This window comes from Lolium perenne, chromosome 4, assembly GCF_019359855.2.
Source record: "Lolium perenne isolate Kyuss_39 chromosome 4, Kyuss_2.0, whole genome shotgun sequence".
Classification (NCBI taxonomy): domain Eukaryota; kingdom Viridiplantae; phylum Streptophyta; class Magnoliopsida; order Poales; family Poaceae; genus Lolium; species Lolium perenne.
The window spans coordinates 172951332-172973272 of record NC_067247.2 but is presented as its reverse complement, the minus strand read 5'-3'; the positions used below and the strand labels follow the sequence as shown (position 1 = coordinate 172973272).

Below are 21941 nucleotides of genomic sequence, written 5' to 3'. Positions count from 1 at the left end.
ATATAGCTTTGCAAGTTATCAATGATCATGAGGAGACTATTATGATTGAGTATGCAAGTTGTGCAATATAAACTTTAACATGAGAGCATTGCTCGATAGATAAGTATAACCTGTTAATTGTTCTCTGACCAAGAACGAAGTTTGCCATCACCAACTATGATTTCTTATGCACCTTTATTTGTGATTACCTTGTACTTGTTTCAAGTTGAGTTATATGAGAAGTTGTTTACTAGAATGTCTTGTGTGAATGAATATGATGCTTCTTGTCCGTATTTTATTTATCGACACTTCACTCCATAAACATGTGGTCCTGTTTACCGAGTTCAGTTTCGCTTGGGGACAAGCGAAGTCTAAGCTTGGGGGGAGTTGATACGTCCAATTTGCATCACTATTTTATATCATAATTTGCTGTTATTCATTGATATATTTCATATTTGGACATAATACTTATGTTATTTCATCTATTTTGCATGTTTCATCATTATTGGAGGATCGAGCACCGGAGCCGTGGATTCCTGTCGGAAAAAGCACCGTCGTAACGCAATATTTCGGAAGATCAACTGTGGAAGGAAATTATACCAAAAATCCTATTTTTCCGTATGACGAAGGAAGCCGTAAGGGGAGCCGAGGGGACCCAAGGTGGGCCTGCACTCAGTGCCGGCGCGGCCCATGGCCCGGCCGCGCCGCTCGGGTGAGGAGGGGGCCCACAGCCCCTCTCGCCTCCTTTTCTTCGCGAAATCCTTCGTCCCGAAGACCTAAGCCACAGAGGGTACCTCGCGAAGAGTTACAGCCGCCTCTGCGGGGCGGAGAACACCAGAGAGAAAAGAGCTCTCCGGCGGCTGAAATCCGCCGGGGAAATTCCCTCCCGGAGGGGAAAATCGACGCCATCGTCACCGTCATCGAGCTGGACATCATCTCCATCGCCATAATCATCATCTCCACCATCATCACCGCCGTCTCCACCGCTGCACATCGTCACCGCCGTAGCAATTTGGGTTTGATCTTGATTGTTTGATAGGGGAAACTCTCCCGGTATTGATTTCTACTTGTTATTGATGCTATTGAGTGAAACCATTGAACCAAGGTTTATGTTCAGATTGTTATTCATCATCATATCACCTCTGATCATGTTCCATATGATGTCTCGTGAGTAGTTCGTTTAGTTCTTGAGGACATGGGTGAAGTCTAAAGGTTAGTAGTGAATTATGGTTGAGTAATATTCAATGTTATGATATTTAAGTTGTGGTGTTATTCTTCTAGTGGTGTCATGTGAACGTCGACTACATGACACTTCACCTTTATGGGCCTAGGGGAATGCATCTTGTACTCGTTTGCCAATTGCGGGGTTGCCGGAGTGACAGAAACCTAAACCCCCGTTGGTATATCGATGCAGGAGGGATAGCAGGATCTCAGAGTTTAAGGCTGTGGTTAGATTTATCTTAATTACTTTCTTGTAGTTGCGGATGCTTGCAAGGGGTATAATCACAAGTATGTATTAGTCCTAGGAAGGGCGGTACATTAGCATAGGTTCACCCACACAACACTTATCAAAACAATGAAGATTAATTAGCCGTATGTAGCGAAAGCACTAGACTAAAATCCCGTGTGTCCTCGAGAACGTTTGGTCATTATAAGTAAACAACCCGGCTTGTCCTTTGTGCTAAAAAGGATTGGGCCACTCGCTGCAATTGTTACTCTCGCACTTTACTTACTCGTACTTTATTCATCTGTTACATCAAAACCCCCTGAATACTTGTCTGTGAGCATTTACAGTGAATCCTTCATCGAAACTGCTTGTCAACACCTTCTGCTCCTCGTTGGGATCGACATTCTTACTTATCGAAGATACTATGATACACCCCCTATACTTGTGGGTCATCAAGCACTCAAGCAATTTACTTTGGAATGGCAGAGAAATACCATGTAGTAGGTAGGTATGGTGGACACAAGTGGCATAGTTTTTGGCTCAAGGATTTTGGATGCATGAGAAGTAATCCCTCTCAATACAAGGCTTAGGATAGCAAGGTTGTTTGAAGCAAACACAAGTATGAACCGGTACAGCAAAACTTACATAAAAACATATTGCAAGCATTATAAGACTCTACACTGTCTTCCTTGTTGTTCAAACCCTTACTAGAAAATATCTAGACCTTAGAGAGACCAATCATGCAAACCAAATTTTAGCAAGCTCTATGTATTTCTTCACTAATAGGTGCAAAGTATATGATGCAAGAGCTTAAACATGATCCTTATGAGCACAACAATTGCCAAGTATCAAATTATTCAAGACATCATACCAGTTACCACATGTAGTATTTTCTGTTTCCAACCATATAACAATTAACGAAGCAGTTTCAACCTTCGCCATGAACACTAAAAGCTAAGAACACATGTGTTCATATGAACCAGCGGAGCGTATCTCTCTCCCACACAAGCATGAATTTATTCAAACAAAACAAAAATAAAAACAAACAGACGCTCCAAGTAAAGTACATAAGATGTGACGGAATAAAAATATAGTTTCAATAGAAAAAACCTGATAAATTGTTGATGAAGAAGGGGATGCCCAAGGCATCCCCAAGCTTAGACGCTTGAGTCTTCTTGAAATATGCAGGGATGAACCACGGGGGCATCCCCAAGCTTAGACTTTTCACTCTTCTTAATCATATATCATCCTCCTCTCTTGACCCTTGAAAACTTCCTCCACACCAAACTTAAAACAAACTCATTAGAGGGTTAGTGCATAATAAAAATTCACATGTTCAGAGGTGACACAATCAATCTTAACACTTCTGGACATTGCTCAAAGCTACTGGAAGTTAATGAAACAAAGAAATCCATCTAACATAGCAAAAGAAGCAATGCGAAATAAAAGGCAGAATCTGTCAAAACAGAACAGTCCGCAAAGACGAATTTTTTAGAGGCACCAGACTTGCTCAGATGAAAATTCTCAAATTGAATGAAAGTTGCGTACATATCTGAGGATCACACACAAAAATTGGCAGATTTTTCTGAGTTACCTACAGAGAACCCTGCCCAAATTCGTGACAGACAGAAATCTGTTTCTACGCAGTAATCCAAATCTAGTATCAACCTTGCTATCAAAGATTTTACTTGGCACAACAATGCGATAAAATAAAGATAAGGAGAGGTTGCTACAGTAATAACAACTTCCAAGACACAAATATAAAACAAAAGTACTGTAGTAAAATAAAAACTTGGGTTATCTCCCAAGAAGTGCTTTCTTTATAGCCATTAAGATGGGCTCAGCAATTTTAATGATGCACTCCCAAGAAATAAGAGTTGAAGCAAAAGAGAGCATCAAAAAGCAAATTCAAAACAAATTTAAGTCTAACCCACTTCCTATGAAAAGGAATCTTGTAAACAAACAAATTCATGAAGCATAATGCAACAAGCATAGTAAGGCAACACAAGCGCAACTTCAAGATTTTCAGCATATAGAGAGGTGTTTTAGTAACATGAAAATTTCTACAACCATATTTTCCTCTCTCATAAAAATTTTCAGTAGCATCATGAACAAACTCAACAATATAACTATCACATGAAACATTCTTATCATGAGCTACATGCATAAAATTATTACTCTCCACATAAGCATAATCAATTTTATTAATTGTAGTGGGAGTAAATTCAACAAAGTAGCTATCATTATTATTCTCATCAAGTGTAGGAGGCATAGTATAATCATAATAAAATTTACTCTCCATAGTAGGCGGCACCAAAAGATCACTATCATTATAATCATCATAAATGGGAGGCAAAATATCATCAAAGAAAATTTTCTCCTCAATGCTTGGGGGACTAAAAATATCATGCTCATCAAAACAAGCTTCCCCAAGCTTAGAATTTTCCATAGTATTAGCAACAATGATGTTCAAAGCGTTCATACTAATATCATTGCTACTAGCATGCAAATAAGATTCCATAGGTTTTTTAATTTTCGCAGCAAACAATCCATGTCTTAACTCAGGAAATAGATTAAAAAGCTCATAGTTGCTTTCCATTATGCCCAACTAGTGATAAACAAGAAACAAAAAGATGCAATTGCAGGATCAAAAGGAAATAGCTTCAAGCACTTACGACGGTACCAGAAAATAACTTAGTTACCTGGGACCAGAGTGTGAGTGCCTTTTACCTTTCCTCCCCGGCAACATCGCCAGAAAATAGTCTTGATGACCCACAAGTATAGGGGATCGCAACAGTCTTCGCGGGAAGTAAAACCCATTTTATTGATTCGACACAAGGGGAGACAAAGAATACTTGAAAGCCTTAACAGCGGAGTTGTCAATTCAGCTGCACCTGGAAACAGACTTGCTCACAAGAGTTTATCAGTTGTAACAGTTTATAGCAGTAGCAGTAGTGAAATAACAACAACAGAGTAACAAAGACAGCAGTAGTGATTACAGTAAACAGCATGATTAAAATGCTGTAGGCACAGGGATGGATAACGGGCGTTGCATGGATGAGAGAAACTCATGTAACAATCAAAGCAGGGCATTTCCAGATAATAATAAAACGGTGTCCAAGTACTAAGCAATCCATAGGCATGTGTTCCGTATATAGTCGTACGTGCTCGCAATGAGAAACTTGCACAACATCTTTTGTCCTACCAGCCGGTGGCAGCTGGGCCTCTAGGGAATCTACTGGATATTAAGGTACTCCTTTTAATAGAGTACCGGAGCAAAGCATTAACACTCCGTGAACACATGTGATCCTCACACCACTGCCTTCCCCTCCGGTTGTCCCAATTTCTGTCACTTTGGGGCCTCGGGTTCCGGACAACAACATGTGTATACAACTTGCAGGTAAGATCATAAAACAATGCATATCATCATGAAACAATAACATGTTCAGATCTGAGATCATGGCACTCGGGCCCTAGTGACAAGCATTAAGCATAACAAGTTGCAACAATATCATCAAAGTACCAATTACAGATACTAGGCACTATGCCCTAACAATCTTATGCTATTACATGACCAATCTCATCCAATCCCTACCATCCCATTCAGCCTACAGCAGGGGAATTACTCACACATGGATGGGGGAAACATTGTTGGTCGATGGAGAGGCATCGGTGGTGATGATGACGATGATCTCCTCCAATTCCCTGTCCCAGCGGAGTGCCAGAACGGAGTTTCTGGTCCCGAGACGGAGTTTCACGACGGTGGTGGCGTACTGGATGGTTTCTAGCGACTTCGACTTCTCGTCAATAGGTTAGTTCCGGAAAATGCATAAATATGACATAAAGTGTGAACAAAACATGTAGGTATTGTCATAAAACAAGCATGGAACATCAGAAATTATAGATACGTTGGAGACGTATCACACATCCACAACCTTAGAACTTTCTGTCACTGTCCCAGATTCAATGGAGGCATGAACCCACTATCGAGGATAAATACTCCCTCTTTGAGTCACAAGTATCAACTTGGCCAGAGCCTCTACTAGCAATGGAGAGCATGCAAGATCATAAACAACACATGATAGATTGATAATCAACTTGACATAGTATTCCATATTCATCGGATCCCAACAAACACAACATGTAGCATTACAAATAGATGATCTTGATCATGATAGGCAGCTCAGAAGATCTAACATGATAGCACAATGAGGAGAAGACAACCATCTAGCTACTGCTATGGACCCATAGTCCAAGGATGAACTACTCACACATCAGTCCGGAGGCGATCATGGTGATGTAGAGTCCTCCGGGTGATGATTCCCCTCTCCGGCAGGGTGCCGGAGGCGATCTCCTGAATCCCCCGAGATGGGATTGGCGGCGGCGTCGTCTCTGGAACTTTTTCCGTATCGTGGCTCTCGGTCATAGGGTTTTCACGACAGAGAGTTTAAGTACGCGGAAGGTCAGAGTCGGGGGAGGCACGACGGCCCCACACCATAGGGCGGCGCGGGCCCCATGCTGGCCGCGCGGCCCTGTGGTCTGGGCGCCACGTGGCCCCACTTCGTATGCTCTTCGGTCTTCTGCAAGCTCCGTGGAAAAATAAGACCTTGGGCGTTGATTTCGTCCAATTCCGAGAATATTTCCTTTGTAAGATTTCTGAAACCAAAAACAGCAGAAAACAGGAACTGGCGCTTCGGCATCTTGTCAATAGGTTAGTGCCGGAAAATGCGTAATAATGATGTAAAGTGTGTATAAAACATGTGAGTATTGTCATAAGAGTAGCATGGAACATAAGAAATTATAGATACGTTTGAGACGTATCAACGACATATTCTTTACTACAATAGTTTTTTAGGCTACTTTCCCATGAGCTATGTATTGCAGAGACAAGGAATGAAATTTTTAAAGGTAGCACGCAAGCAATTTACTTTGGAATGGCAGAAAAATACCACATAGTAGGTAGTTATGGTGGACACAAATGGCATAGGTTTTGGCTCAAGGTTTTGGATGCACGAGAAGCATTACCTCTCAGTACAAGGCTTTGGCTAGAAAGGTTGTTTGAAGCAAACACAAGTATGAACCGATACAGCAAAACTTACATAAGAACATATTCCAAGCATTATAAGACTCTACACTGTCTTCCTTGTTGTTCAAACACTTTTACCAGAAAATATCTAGACTTTAGAGAGACCAATCATGCAAACCAAATTTCAACAAACTCTACGGTAGTTCTCCACTAATAGGTTTAAACTACATGATGCAAGAGCTTAAACATGATCTACTTGAGAACTCAAAACAATTGCCAAGTATCAAATTATTCAAGACAATATATCAATTACCACATGAAGCATTTTCTGTTTCCAACCAAATAGCAATAAATGCAGCAGCTTTTAACTTTTGCCATGAACATTAAAAGTAAAACTAAGAACACCAGTGTTCATATGAAACAACGAAGCGTCTCTTTCTCCCACACAAGGATTGCTAGGATCCGAATTTATTCAAGCACAAACAAAAATAAAAACACACAGACGCTCCAAGTAAAGCACATAAGATGTGACGGAATAAAAATATAGTTTCACTAGAGGTGACCTGATAAGTTGTTGATGAAGAAGGGGATGCCTTGGGCATCCCCAAGCTTAGATGCTTGAGTCTTCTTGAAATATGCAGGGATGAACCACGGGGGCATCCCCAAGCTTAGACTTTTCGCTCTTCTTGATCATATTATATCATCCTCCTCTCTTGATCCTTTAAAACTTCTTCCACACCAAACTCAAAACAATCTCGTTAGAGGGTTAGTGCATAATCAAAAATTCACATGTTCAGAGAGGATACAATCATTCCCAACACTTCTGGACATTACCCAAGGTTACTGAAATTTAATGGAGCAAAGAAACCCACTCAAACATAGTAAAGGAGGCAATGTGAAATAAAAGGCAGAATCTGTCAAAACAGAACAGTACGTAAAGACGAATTTTTTCGAGGCACTTAACATGCTCAGATGAAGAAGCTCAAACTGAATGAAAGTTGCGTACATATCTGAGGATTACTCATGAATTTTTACAGAATTTTTAGATTCTCCTACAGAGATATCTGCTCAAATTTGTGACAGCTAAAAATCTGTTTCTGCGCAGAAATCCAAATCTAGTATCAACTTTACTATCAAAGACTTTACTTGGCACAACAATGCAATAAAGTAAAGATACAAATGTATTGCTACAGTAGTTACAAGCACCTTGACTCAAATATAAAACAAAAATTGCAGAAATAAAACAATGGGTTGTCTCCCATAAGCGCTTTTCTTTAACGCCTTTCAGCTAGGCGCAGAAAGTGTAAATCAAGTAACATCAAGAGAAGAAGCATCAACAGAGGGGTTGGGGGTTTTCTCAACAATGCATTGTGTCTTATCTATGTAAGTTTCAGAAGCTCCTCTTTCATTACTTTTAGGCTTGCTATCCTCCTCAAATAAATTTTCAGGAACAATCCAATCAAAATTCATTCTTTTCTAGTGCCTCATGCATTCCTATGAGCTTATAAGGTATTGGTACTTTAGTCTCCCCCTCACAATTGGCTTCATTAGTGTACTTTAGCCTATCTTTTTCCATCTTTTCAAGGTTGCTTGCAAAATTAGTATAAAAGCCAAGCATCTTATGTTGAATAAAGACTTTTCTAGCTTCTCTAGCTACATCACCAAATTCTTTAAGAAGGGTTTCTAAAATAAAATATTTCTTCTCTCCTTCTTCCATATCACAGAGTGTAAGAAATATGTGTTGCATTATAGGATTAAGATTAATAAATCTAGCTTCCAACATGTGCACTAAAGAGGCAGTAGCAATTTCATAATTAGGAGCAAGTTCCGCCAAGGATCTATCTTCAAAATCTTTAACCTTACTAACATGAGCGAAAAATTCTTCTATATTATCTCTTCCAATGATAGACCCACGCTCTACTGATATATCTTTCAAAGTGAACCTAGGGAGAAGCATGATGAAATAAACTAAGGTAAACTGATAAATAAAGTAAATGCAAGTAACTAATTTTTTTGTGTTTTAGATATAAAGAAAGCAAACAAGACAGAAAATAAAATAAAGCAAGACAATAAACAAAGTAAAGAGATTGGATGTGAGAGACTCCCCTTGCAGCGTGTCTTGATCTCCCCGGCAACGGCGCCAGAAAAATATTTGCTGACGTGCAGTTGACGTGGGAGTTAGAAATCTCTGTGGTGTAATTTTCCTTCACGTCCCCGGCAACGGCGCCAGAAAAAGGTCTTGATGGCGCGTGATGCACACGTCCGTTGGGAATCCCAAGAGGAAGGTGTGATGCGCACAACAACAAGTTTTCCCTCTGTAAAAAACCAAGGTTATCGAACCAGTAGGAGATGAAGACCACGTGAAGGTTGTTGGTGAAGGAGTGTAGTGCGGCGCAACACCAGGGATTCCGGCGCCAACGTGGAACCTGCTCAACACAATCAAAATACTTTGCCCCAACTTAACAGTGAGGTTGTTAATCTCACCGGCTTGCGGTAAATAAAGGATTAAACGTATGGTGTGGAGAATGATGTTTGTTTGCAAAGAGCAACAAAGAACAATGATTGCAATAGGTTGTATTTCAGATGTAAAAGAATGGACCGGGGTCCACAGTTCACTAGTGGTGTCTCTCCAATAAGATAAATAGCATGTTGGGTGAACAAATTACAGTTGGGCAATTGACAAATAGAGAGGGCATAACAATGCACATACATATCATGATGACTACTATGAGTTTTACTTAGGGCATTACGACAAAGAACATAGACCGCTATCCATCATGCATCTATGCCGCTATCAAGGATGAACTACTCACGCATCAGCCGGAGGTGGGCATGGTGATGTAGAGCCCTCCGGTGATGATTCCCCTCTCCGGCAGGGTGCCGGAGGAGATCTTCAGAATCCCCCGAGATGGGATTGACGGCGGCGGCGTCTCAGTAACTTTTCTCATATTTTGGCTCTCGGTACTAGGGTTTTCCGATACGAAGGAATATATAGGCGAAGAGGCAGCGTCGGGGGAGCCAGGGGATGGGCTCCCCATACCCTGGAGCGGCAGGGGGCCAGGCCGCGCCGCCCTATGGGGTGGCCCCCCTGTTGGCCGCCTCCGACTCTTCTTCGATGTTCTGGAATCCTCCGTCAAAAATAGGGCCGTGGGCTTTTGTTTCGTCCTATTCCGAGAATATTTCCTGTGTATGATTTCTGAAACCAAAAACAGCAGAAAACAGGAACTGGCGCTTCGGCATCTTGTTAATAGATTAGTACCGGAAAATGCATAAAAATGATATAAAGTATGAATAAAACATGTAGGTATTGTCATAAAACTAGCATGGAACATCAGAAATTATAGATACATTTGAGACATATCAATGGACATGGCGATCGCCGTCTCGACGTCGCCCCTCCAAGCGTCATTGTCGTTGAGCGACGCCAAGAACGTCGCCCGCAGCCTTGGGCAGTCCTCTGGGTCGTCGCTGCTGGCGCTCGTACTCCTCCAGCAGCGCCACCTGCGTCGCTTCCTCCGGCTCCTCTTTCACCTACGACATCGGGATGAGGAGGGCACCACCGCGCCTCTCTTGCTATCGCCGGCTGCCGCTGCCGCCACGCCTCGTGTTGACGGGCGTCGCCGGCTCCTCCTTCACCTCGCGTTTGTGGACGATGTAGGGCGTCGAGCGGTACGACGAGGACGGCGTCGATCGGGCCGGTCCTGAGGAAGAAGAGTTCGAGGAGGACGAGTACGTCGTCCTCCTCGGTTGCCATTGCGGTGGTCCTCCTCGAGGAGACGGTGGCGGTGACGACGGCGTCTCCAACCTTGGAGTGCCGTTGCAGATGCCGCGAATGACGTCCTCGAGGGTGCGCCCCGGAACGCCCCAGAACAGGGCGCGGCTGTCCTTGTTCCAGCTGTTGGGCCCGCCGATGAGCCCTTCGTTGTTGTGCATCTCGACGTCGTACTTCGCCTTGAATTACGTCTTCCACCAATCGTCGTTGTTGTTGGCCGCCCACGTCGGATCCAACCGCTCCTCGGCGCTGAGTTGAGCCCGCCGGGCCTTGATGCCGTCCCTCCATTGGTCTGTGCCCGGCTTCGGCGGCGGCGGGGCGACAATGCCGTTCACGGCCATGTTCCAGCCGCCGCTTCTTGGCAGCCGCATTTCCGGCGGGACTGGATATCGGGCGTGGTACAGCGCCCACGCCTCCGCCACGGTTAGGCTGCCGCGGCCGAAGCCGTTCGCAGGGCGTCTTAATGTACAGCGGCGGCAGCGGGTGGTTGCACGCAATAACGTCGGCGCGAACGGCCACGCGGCCATGCACGACGAGACGCGTCCCTGCGTCGTCTGGGAAAACATGGACGCCATTAACGCCGCTTGACCAAAGGTAGACAACGGGGTTTTAGGCTTCCAAGCCGCTAACGCGTCGGGCTCGCGTCGCTTTTCATTGTGTCCGGCGTGCCCGGTGCGTCCCCTGTGGGACGGGGACGGGCTCGGGGCGCCGGACACCGTATCGGGACGCGCCGGACAAAAATGGGCTTTGGGAGACACAGCTGAAAGCGTTTTTTGGTCCGGTGCGCCTCAAATTGCTTTAGGAACGCTTTGGGGAATACGACTGGAGATGCTCTTATCCTAGACGGGCAATCACGAGCCGACATTTGAAGTCAGGTTGACAAGCCGTACATGTCGAAATCGCATCTGGTATTAGTAAGTTTTGAGTAAGAATCCAAGTAAAAACTGTTGCATTTTGGTTCCCCTTGTAAAAAACGATGTTGGTGTTGATGCGTGCAAACACATGTAGAGCGTAGTGCATTCTTTTAGGGTGTGTTCGGTTTTGGAATACAGAGGAATGAGATGGAACCGTTCTGCACCTAGAGGCCATTCTAGTGTTCGGTTAGATCATGGAACGGAACCAACTGGTTCCCCCGAAGGGAATATTCGTGCTAGATGCGGAATTGCCTCGTTCCACCAAATTGGTCGGACGAGGTGGAACGGCTCGTGCTCACGCGTTAATCACTCTCTCTCTCTCTCCCGTATCCATCTCCTTCCTCGCGCTGAAGCCGGGCAAGCGACCATGCGAGGCGGCAGGACGGCGGCGTGGCGGCGGTTATGGCGCGGCCGGCGGACGGAGTAGCCAGGCGGCGCGCGGCGGCGGCCGTCAGAGCAGCTGCCAAGGGCGGCGGCCAGCATGCGGCGCTGTGGCGGCGGCCGAGCAGCTGCCAAGGGCGGCGCCAGGGCGGCGGCCAAGGGCGCTGCCAAGGGCGGCGCTGGCGGCGGCCAGAGCAAGCTGCTGGCGGCGGCTGGGCGGCGGCCGTGGCGGCGTTAAGAGCAAGGGCATGGCCCGCCGGCGGATGGAGCAGCTGGCCAGACGGGCCGGCCGGAGCCAGCGCGCGCGCCGCCACGGATGGAGCAGCCAGGCGATGGCTGGCGATCGGATGGACGGAGCAGAAAAATGGGTTGTGAATCCCTTTAAATTAGGCTAATTTCAGGGCTAATTAATTGTGAATCCCTAATTAATTGCATATTTAGATTAATTACATTTGGTTCCATTCCAGCCTTCTCTTTTTGAACCGAACAGAAAAATGGGATGGATGGAATGTGATGGAATGGAATGGAATGGAAACATTCCATTCCATTCCACCCGGTCTGGAAACCGAACACACCCTTAGGTTTCAATTCTATTCTGCCACAAGTAGGAGCAGCACGACATGGGATTGGAATTGGATGCTGTTCTTGTTCCAGCCCGCCCGGGCATGGATTTGGTTTGGAGCGGGTATCGTGCGTATCGAGGGAACCTACGCAATGGTCGTTCAGCTGGTGCAGATAGTACTCGTGCCTGAAAAGAGGAGAGAAGTACATGAGCAAAACACTGACGGGGAAGGACGGAGCAGACGTGAAGCGAAGAAACAGGAAGACATGGTTGCAAAGTCAAGCCGTAACACATGGATGAATTCATGGATTGAAACGAGGAAGGCAATACAGCTAGTCTAGTCAGTGTATGACTAGTGGGATTAGTACGTGATGCGCATATGAGTCAGCGACCATAACCATAACCAGATCAGATCAGAATCGAATCGAACGATGTGGTAATTAATAAGCAGGGCATAACATTTATACTCCCAAATCCAAATTTAAACAAATCTTCAACATCATTTTATAGATAAAAGTAGTACGTATTAACTTTGTCTATAAAAAGATATTACAAATTTATTTAAAGTTCGATGTGTCTAGACACATACACTTGAGTTTAGACAAATCTCATGCACTGTTTTATAGACAAAGAGAGTAATAAAAATAATTTAGAAAATTTTAGTTGTAGTCCACTTGCAACTAAGAAAATCTCAGCTGCAACCTATTTGCAACTAAGAAAATCTTTGTTGCAACCCACCTACAACTAAAAAAAATCTCAGTTGCAAACCATTTGCAACTCTCACGTCAGCATGAATCGCGAGGCAAATTCAGTACCTAAGAAATCGACTGGAACATGATAAAAATCTAACGCCTAATTTCTAGCAAATTTGATAAAAATAAGTGGAAGATAAATAAAAATCAACTGAATAGTAGGAAAAGCAGCAGAGGCAAAGGCAAAATAAAAGCCAGTTCCTGCTTGTCCCTCTCCTCCTTTTTATTGGGCCTTCCATTATTGTCTCTTCCCTTCCTCTCCCTGCGTGTGTGTGACAGTGCTTCCACCTGCAACCGAAGGAGTCCCTCGTCTTGCCTTGCTTGGTGGTGTTGGTTGCGTCCACCGTCAGCCGAAGCATGGCGCCGGACCACGGCTCCAAGGTCGACATCTCCTTCGCCGGCCGCTTCACCGCCAGCGCCATCGCCGCCTGCTTCGCCGAGGTGCTGCTAAACCCTAACCCCCTCGCTCCCTCCTCTTCGCACCGTCCTATTCCTCTTCCTGTTCCGGGGACGGGGACAGGGATCACCCCTCTGTTTTTCCCCCCCTCTCTCACCGGATCGCTGGATTTCGAATGCCGCCATCACGCCCTGCCCACTCCCCGTCCAGGATCACGCCGCCAATCTGTTTATTCTCCACGGATTTCGCTTCCCGATTTTCCTAACCTAGCGGAGTTCCCCCTCTCGCAGATCACCACGATCCCCCTCGACACGGCCAAGGTCAGGCTGCAGCTGCAGAAGAAGGCCATCGCCGGGGATCTCGCCGCGCCCAAGTACCGCGGCCTGCTCGGCACCGCCACCACCATCGCCAGGGAGGAGGGCGCCGCCGCGCTCTGGAAGGGCATCGTACCCGGACTCCACCGCCAGTGCATCTACGGGGGCCTCCGCATTGGCCTCTACGAGCCCGTGAGTTTCCCTAACCCCCTTTTTTCGACGCGTTGCATTCTATCCTCGTCCTTGGTGAATGAAATTGACTCGATTGTTCTATCTTATGCCTGATGACCACATTCAGGTCAAGGCCTTCTATGTTGGCGAAAACCATGTCGGGGATGTACCTCTGTACAAGAAGATTGCTGCTGGCTTCACCACCGGTACCCACATCATCATTTCCATATACGATCCCCAACCAATTGTTCATTCCAAGTGAAATGAAATATGCAGCGAAACTAAATCCAACATGCATCAGGTGCCCTTGCAATCGCCGTGGCCAACCCCACTGACCTTGTCAAGGTAAGGCTGCAGTCCGAGGGGAAGCTCGCGCCTGGCGTGCCGCGCCGCTATACCGGGGCAATGAATGCTTACTCCACCATTGTTAGGCAGGTCAGCTCCTTTCTGATCTCGTACCGCCAGCTATGTACTGAGCATTTTCCTCAATTGCCTGCTTCACATCTGTTTGTACCATCATCTTCAGGAAGGGTTTGCTGCTCTGTGGACTGGCATCGGTCCCAACGTTGCACGTAACGCCATCATAAACGCTGCTGAGTTGGCCAGTTATGATCAAGTGAAGCAGGTGTGCTTCTTCTATGTGATTTCTTCTATTTTGTTCTTGTTCTCCTGTACTAGATGCTAACTTGCTGTCACCATCAATGCAGTCTATTCTGAAACTTCCTGGGTTCAAAGATGATGTGGTCACTCATATCCTGTCTGGTTTGGGCGCTGGCTTCTTTGCTGTTTGTGTTGGTTCTCCAGTCGATGTGGTGAGATTTCCTTCTTGCTCTGCGATCATATTATCCCTACTCTACTGATTTACTACTGCAAACAAGTTTTTTTTTTGGAGCAATGCTTTCTTGGTATATTTATCCATCCACTAGGTAGTAAACTAGTGTTTATTACCTACTAGATCAATTGCAAATTAGTTTTTGGGAGCAATGCTATCTTGGTGTATTTATCCACTAGGTAGTAAACTGCTGTCTAGTACCGATGGTGGTATGTACTGGTTAATGACAGGGTCATACACTATGACAAGTTTCAGCTAAGATCCTTCAGGCCAGACCTTTATCCGGTTGCAGCATACCTTACAGTTTCATGGTGTATTCGTGATATTTCTGGTAGCTGTTCTCTTAGTCCGGTCTTTGTGAGGTTTATACTTCTGCGCTTCTGCAGATTTACGCCTTTGTTTTTCATGGGTGCACCTCTTGCCACCACAATACCACATGCTACTTTGCCTGCATGGAAACTGTTATTTCTTCCCTTCTATGGAAATTGGATGCTGGTCTTTCATGAAGCTTCTTTTTGTGCTCATCATCAAATAAGTCTTTCTGTCTATATAGCCGTAGATGTTTTAGACTGATAAAGAACATCTTCTTGCAGGTTAAGTCAAGAATGATGGGTGACTCGGCCTACACGAGTACCATTGATTGTTTCGTGAAGACCTTAAAGAACGATGTATGTTCCACTCTGTTACTCTGTTCATGAATTTTGACTTTTCAGTCAGATCTAGATAATACTTATAAAGTTATAATAGTTTTCCGTCTCAAACATGTCTTGCATCTGGCCATGTGGGGAAGCACATGTTCCCATTTCTTATTGATATCTATTCTTAGTATAAATCTTGGCCACGTGGTGAAGGACATGTTCCCGTTTCAAATTGACATTTATTTATAGTAATATGTATTGAGGAGAATAGATAGTTCATTGGCCGCTTGTGCAGCTTGATTGACCTGATAGTTGTCATCATGAAATAGTGATAGCCTTCTGATGGTTCCCAAATGTTAACATTATCATGGCGGGTCAACTCTGTTTCATCTCCTAGCAATCATGTAAATGGAAGTTTGATCGTGGTAAGGAAAGAGTCGAACTCGATTATTTATATGCCATCATGTACCAATCCAACTTCTGGTCACGAGAGGACCCATTGTGGGAACCTTCTTCTTTTTATCTCATAACAAATCTGTACTGAGTACAATTTTCAGAATTGTTTTAATATCTTTTGAACTGTGTTTTGTTGATGCTATTATACTTGGTAATGTCTGCGAACTGAATATAATGGATATGTTTGGGCCCTATGATCTGATTTATACACCTGTTGAATGCAATGGAAGAATGTCCAACAGGTGTATAGACACTGGAGTAGGATTCTTAATGTCTGCGATCTGATTTTTTGTGCAGGGACCTCTGGCATTTTACAAAGGCTTCCTTCCAAACTTTGCTCGTCTGGGATCATGGAATGTGATTATGTTCTTGACACTGGAGCAGGTAGCTTAATTTATAAATAGCATTCTGGAACCATGTAAGCGTGTTATATCAACTGCATTAAAATGTTTTACTGTCTACCTATACAGGTCCAAAAGGCCTTCGTGAGGAAGCCTGTCAATTAAAGATGACATGGGATGATTTTTGCAGTGGGTGGTATACAAGAACAACAATGACGCGCACATTTATTTTTCTTACAGAAGAAGTTAACCCTTAAGAATCGGGGAACAGTGGAGAAATTTGACACCTCAACTTGTGAGATGCTGTAATAAATTTTGGTGGGTCTTGACGGGAACCTGAACTAATTCTGAGGTAGTGAGGAGATCTCAATGTGGTGTTAATTCCGTGTTGGTTGGAGGAACATTGGCTACGGTAGATCTTGTTTGTGTTGAGCCAGGAAGGCGCAGTACATTTGCTTGATCTTTTAATCGTCGATGATGCCCTCTGTTGTCTTCATCTTTGTTGCAATATTACAACTAAAATGCTTGCTGGGTCACATTGTCATCGATTTTTGTACTCAGCAAGCATTTCAAGTGATGATGAAGATAGGCAGGCTACCTGTGAATGTGTTTGGCTGTTTTGTGCCCTGAGTGTGCACACTGATCACATTGCCGGGAAGTAAGTACTGGCTCTTTTCTTTAGATAAAAGAATATCGTAAATTTATCAAAATTTAGATGTCTCTAAACACTTCCGTGTATAGATATATCTAAATTTAGACAAATCTCTAGCATCTTTTTATTAACGGAGGGGAGGGAGTTTCGTAATACAGTAGCAAACGCATGAATCTCGTCCTTGCTTGCTTTTATTTCCGACAATGGTATGGTAGATACGTGGTAGCAGTATATAAATACACTCATACAGAAGCATTAACGGAGTAAGACTAAGAGTGAATCACAAGTTGCTCCTGTGAGCAGTGGCCGGCTTGGGCGGTGGTTTCTTCATGTTGCCGAAGAGGGAGTGCCTGCCCTCGGCGACGACGTTGCCGGTGTCGGCGTTGGTGAGGAGGACGTTGGTGCCGGAGTAGGCGCCCTTGTGCCCGAGCGCCGTCGCCGTGATGCTCAGGTCGTCTCCCGGGCGCGCCTGGGAGAGGTCGGCGAAGGCGACGGACATGTCGACGGACACCTTGAGGTTCTGGGCGTCGGAGATGGCCGCGGCCAAGCCGATCTCGTCGACCAGGGCCACGACGGCGCCGGCGGCGAGGCAGCCGGTGGTGGAGTCCTGCGTGGGCACGTCTCAGCTGGGATGGATCAAGTGGAGCTATGGAAGTGAGGGAGCGACTGTGACGTACGGTGAGGCATGGAGGGACGGTGTAGGAGCAGTGGATGAGGCCCGGCTGGATGCTTAGGACGCGGATCCCGCGCAGCGCGAACCTGTCGAAGAAGGTCGGCGACAGGTGGTCCGACGACGACGACGAAGAGAGGGACGCGGACGCGGCGGCGGAGAGCGCGTCCACCCGCGCGCGGTCGTCGGCGCTGACGCTCAGGGCGTCCCGCACACGAGCTAATTCGGCCATGGCCAGCTGCTGCTGGTAGCTGCTCCGCTTGATGATGCTGCTGCTGCCTGCTAATTTTGTGGCTTTGTTGTGTTGACTTGGTTGTTGGTGCCACACCACCGGCAGTCCGGCACCAAAGGCGGACCAGCCAACCGCATCGATTCAATTCGACCAGAACAACTCAACTCAGCCCACTTTTTTCTCGAGAACCACTAGCACTAGTCAAAACTTGCCAAAATAACACTCATCTCTCACTTATTATGCCCAACAGAACACCCCACAGGAAGCTCACTTAGTGATTGGAAGGGTTGAAACACATTTCTTCTCTATTCCAGAGGAACATGACCTCGCCAAAAGATTCTTCAAACAAGGAATGAAGATATGGTAGGATTACTTTGCACCAAATCTACACACCTCTTAGTTGGTTTAATTTTGTTATTCTCATGCTCATTACACCTGATAAATTTGATTGGGCCAAGAAATTCTTGTCTTCTCAGTTATGGAATGTTATGAACGAGTCAATTGAATCAGAGCACACTATTTCCTTTGTCATTCCTGATAAATGTGTTGCCAACCAGGCCCCTGTTTGCAAGTTACAAGTTACTGGAAGAAACACAAGAGATCACTAGGAATAACAATTTACTTGATGATTCTGTTCCCCTGTCTCCCAAAAGGAAGAGGAGAGAAGGAAAAGTTCCTCTGGTTGAATCAGAGGTAAGAAGAAGTCCTAGAATGGTTCTTTTAATTGATGGCTACAAAAATCATGATAATTGTGTTGATAAAAACTGCTTGACATGCAATGTTGCTCCTCCTTTGATTAATACCAAAGTGGTAAAAAACTTGGCTGCATCTTTCTGTAAGGTCCAGGAATGATAAAGGGGTGGCCCGATCTTCTCAGTAAGCAACGGTGGTGGTGATGATCACGGGATGAACACATCGGATGAACACGACGATGTAGTGGATGATAACTTGTATGACGCAACGAGATCTCTCGATTGGTCCCTGTCGCCAATGCAACAGCTCTCAACCCTGCAAGATATTCGCAACTCCACACTTGCGCACGTAGCCGCCGACCACGAAGCGGTAAGTTGCAACCTCCCAATTCCCAATGGAACAGCAGATCACACAAGACTTTCAGATCTACACCAAATCAAGCAATATGGTGTAGGGATTCAATAGTTCTGCATAGCAAACAACTAAGAACTAGGGTTTATCTTAAACGTGGTCTAAAGCTACTTTGGGGGCGTCCTGGGCACTTATATAGGAGTTTAAGACGGCCTCAGGTCGAAAAATTACGAAAATAACCGACCCAGAATAGATCTGGTCGAGACAGACTCGGACTCGGCCGGTCTGGGGGCCGGTCGACCGGGCCTGGGACCGGGCAGACCGGTTCAAACCGGGCCTGGGACCGGGCAGACCGGTTCAAACCGGGCCTGGCGCCGGGTGCAAACCGGATGCTGGATTTGCTCTGGTTGGACCGGGCCAGTGACCGAGCGCGCCGGCGTGGCGGCCGGTCTGACCGGATGCTGGGCCGGCCTGGACTTCTTCTTCCTCTCTCGCACATGCCTCCCGCTCCTCCCTCGCGCGTCCATGGAATATCTTCATGTCCAGCTCCTTGTCCAGCTTCACGTCCATCTTCATGTCCAGCTGCTCCTCTCCTCCTCGTGCGATGCTTGCTCCCTCTTCATACCTGATCATACATAAGTAATAACACTTAGGCAGTATAAAGTTCTCGTCAATCAAAGTATCGTTTAGGAACAAGTTCACCTGTTGTTTAAGTAGCTTCGCACGAGCCCTTGTAATAGGTCCAATCCTGACTTCATTGGACTTAAGCTTCACAGCAGGATCATCTTCAACTGGCAATGACGGAGGTAGTAGTGAGGTAGGGATGTCCTCATCATCTCCCCCTGATGGCGCGTGATGCACACGTCCGTTGGGAACCCCAAGAGGAAGGTGTGATGCGCACAGCAGTAAGTTTTCCCTCAGAAAGAAACCAAGGTTATCGAACCAGTAGGAGATGAAGGCCACGTGAAGGTTGTTGGTGAAGGAGTGTAGTGCGGCGCAACACCAGGGATTCCGGCGCCAACGTGGAACCTGCACAACACAATCAAACTACTTTGCCCCAACTTAACAGTGAGGTTGTCAATCTCACCGGCTTGCTGAAAACAAAGGATTAAACGTATGGTGTGGAGAATGATGTTTGTTTGCGAAGAACAACAGAGAACAGAGATTGCAGTAGATTGTATTTCAGATGTAAAAGAATGGACCGGGGTCCATAGTTCACTATAGTGGTGTCTCTCCAAGAAGATAAATAGCATGTTGGGTGAACAAATTACAGTTGGGCAATTGACAAATAGAGAGGGCATAACAATGCACATACATATCATGATGACTACTATGAGATTTAATTAGGGCATTACGACAAATAACATAGACCGCTATCCAGCATGCATCTATGCCTAAAAAGTCCACCTTCGGGTTAGCATCCGCACCTGCTCCAAAGATTAAGTTGCAAACAACAGACAATTGCATTAAGTACTGTGCGTAATGTAATCAACACAAATATCCTTAGACAAAGCATTGATGTTTTATCCCTAGTGGCAACAACACATCCACAACCTTAGAACTTTCTCACATCGTCCGGATTCAATGGAGGCATGAACCCACTATCGAGCATAAATACTCCCTCTTGGAGTTACAAGTATCAACTTGGCCAGAGCCTCTACTAGCAACGGAGAGCATGCAAGAACATAAACAACACATATATGATAGATCAATTAATCAACTTGACATAGTATTCCATATTCATCGGATCCCAACAAACGCAACATGTAGTATTACAAATAGACGATCTTGATCATGATAGGCAGCTCACAAGATCTAAACATGATAGCACAAGAGGAGAAGACAACCATCTAGCTACTGCTATGGACCCATAGTCCAAGGATGAACTACTCACGCATCAATCCGGAGGCGGGCATGGTGATGTAGAGCCCTCCGGTGATGATTCCCCTCTCCGGCAGGGTGCCGGAGGCGATCTCCTGAATCCCCCGAGATGGGATTGGCGGCGGCGGCATCACAATAACTTTTCTCGTATCGTGGCTCTCGGTAATAGGGTTTTCGCGACGGAGAGAATATATAGGCGAAGGGGCAGAGTCGGGGGACGCTCGAGGGGCCCACCCCATAGGGCGGCGCGGCCAAGGATGGGGCCGTGCCCCCCTAGGGTGTGGCTGCCTCGTCGCCCCTCTTCGTCTCCTCTTCGGACTTCTGAATAGTACTTTCAAGACAAGTATCAAAAAGACTTGCATAAGAGTTAACTCATGAAGCAATAGATTCAAAGTAAGAGGTTTCGAAGCAACACAAAGGATGATTAAGTTTCAGCAATTGCTTTCAACTTGTAACATTTATATCTCATGGATAATTGTCAACATAAAGTAATATAACAAGTGCAATAAGTAAACATGTAAGAATCAGTGCACACAGTTGACACAAGTGTTTGCTTCTAAGACAGAAAGAAGTAGGTAAACTGACTCAACATAAAGTAAAAGAAAGGCCCTTCGCAGAGGGAAGCATGGATTACTCATGTGCTAGAGCTTTTTATTTTGAAAACATGGAAACAATTTTGTCAACGGTAGTAATAATTCATATGTGTTATGCATAAAACCTCCTATAAGTTGCAAGCCTCATGCATCGAATACCAATAGTGCCCGCACCTTGTCCTAATTAGCTCGGATTTCCATGGATTATCATTGCATTACATATGTTTCAACCAAGTGTCACAAAGGGGTACCTCTATGCCACCTGTACAAAGGTCCAAGGAGATAGATCGCCTTTGATTTCTCAGTTTTGATAGATCTCAACTTGAGGACATCCATACCGAGACAACATAGAAAACAGATAATGGACTCCTCTTTAATGCTTAAGCATTCAACAACAGATAATATTATCATAAGAGATTGAGGATTAATGTCCAAGCTAAAACTTCCACCATGATACATGGCTTTGGTTGGCGGCCCAATGTTCTTCTCTAACAATATGCATACTCAAACCATTTAATCATGATAAATCACCCTTACTTCAGACAAGACGAACATGCATAGCAACTCATATGATATTCAACAAAGGTAAAAGTTGATGGCGTCCCCAGAAACATGGTTACCGCTCAACAAGCAACTTATAAGAACTAAGATACATAGCAACATATTCAATACCACAATAGTTTTTAAGCTATTTTCCCATGAGCTATGTATTGCAAAGACAAGGAATGAAATTTTAAAGGTAGCACGCAAGCAATTTACTTGGAATGGCAGAGAAATACCACATAGTAGGTAGTTATGGTGGACACAAATGGCATGGGTTTTGGCTCAAGGTTTTGGATGCACGAGAAGCATTCCCTCTCAGTATAAGGCTTTGGCTAGCAAGGTTG

General features: G+C 45.2%; 2 protein-coding genes across 3 annotated transcripts; one reads left to right on the top strand and one right to left on the bottom strand.

The window, feature by feature from the left end:
* The first annotated feature begins 13081 nt into the window (after positions 1–13081).
* LOC127294658 (mitochondrial uncoupling protein 1) lies at positions 13082–16478 on the top strand. 2 transcript variants are annotated; one of them, XR_011743068.1, is made up of 10 exons: positions 13082–13274; positions 13521–13736; positions 13843–13921; positions 14017–14150; positions 14242–14340; positions 14423–14527; positions 15141–15215; positions 15939–16025; positions 16112–16237; positions 16278–16478. XR_011743068.1 is itself a non-coding variant. In XM_051324524.2 (9 exons), the coding sequence occupies exons 1-9, from the start codon at positions 13191–13193 to the stop codon at positions 16145–16147; spliced, it is 915 nt and encodes a 304-aa protein (XP_051180484.1). In that variant the 5' UTR covers positions 13082–13190; the 3' UTR covers positions 16148–16478. The 2 variants fall into 2 exon arrangements, 1 of the variants encoding a protein (XP_051180484.1); XM_051324524.2 differs by having other exon boundaries at positions 16112–16478.
* Positions 16479–16779: 301 nt separating this feature from the next.
* LOC127294659 (uncharacterized) lies at positions 16780–17660 on the bottom strand. The gene is made up of 2 exons (XM_051324525.2): positions 17312–17660; positions 16780–17241 (listed from the first exon to the last, which is right to left on the bottom strand). The coding sequence occupies exons 1-2, from the start codon at positions 17534–17536 to the stop codon at positions 16915–16917; spliced, it is 552 nt and encodes a 183-aa protein (XP_051180485.1). The 5' UTR covers positions 17537–17660; the 3' UTR covers positions 16780–16914.
* Positions 17661–21941: the final 4281 nt, after the last annotated feature.

Bases quoted from the DNA above. Each gene is read 5' to 3' on its own strand.
- LOC127294658 (XM_051324524.2), top strand. From the start codon at position 13,191: ATGGCGCCGGACCACGGCTCCAAGGTCGACATCTCCTTCGCCGGCCGC. The intron at 14,528-15,140 runs GTGAGATTTCCT...ATCTTCTTGCAG, and splicing joins TTGGTTCTCCAGTCGATGTG to GTTAAGTCAAGAATGATGGG. The intron at 15,216-15,938 runs GTATGTTCCACT...TTTTTTGTGCAG, and splicing joins TGAAGACCTTAAAGAACGAT to GGACCTCTGGCATTTTACAA.
- LOC127294659 (XM_051324525.2), bottom strand. From the start codon at position 17,536: ATGGCCGAATTAGCTCGTGTGCGGGACGCCCTGAGCGTCAGCGCCGAC. The intron at 17,242-17,311 runs GTACGTCACAGT...GTGCCCACGCAG, and splicing joins CCGTCCCTCCATGCCTCACC to GACTCCACCACCGGCTGCCT.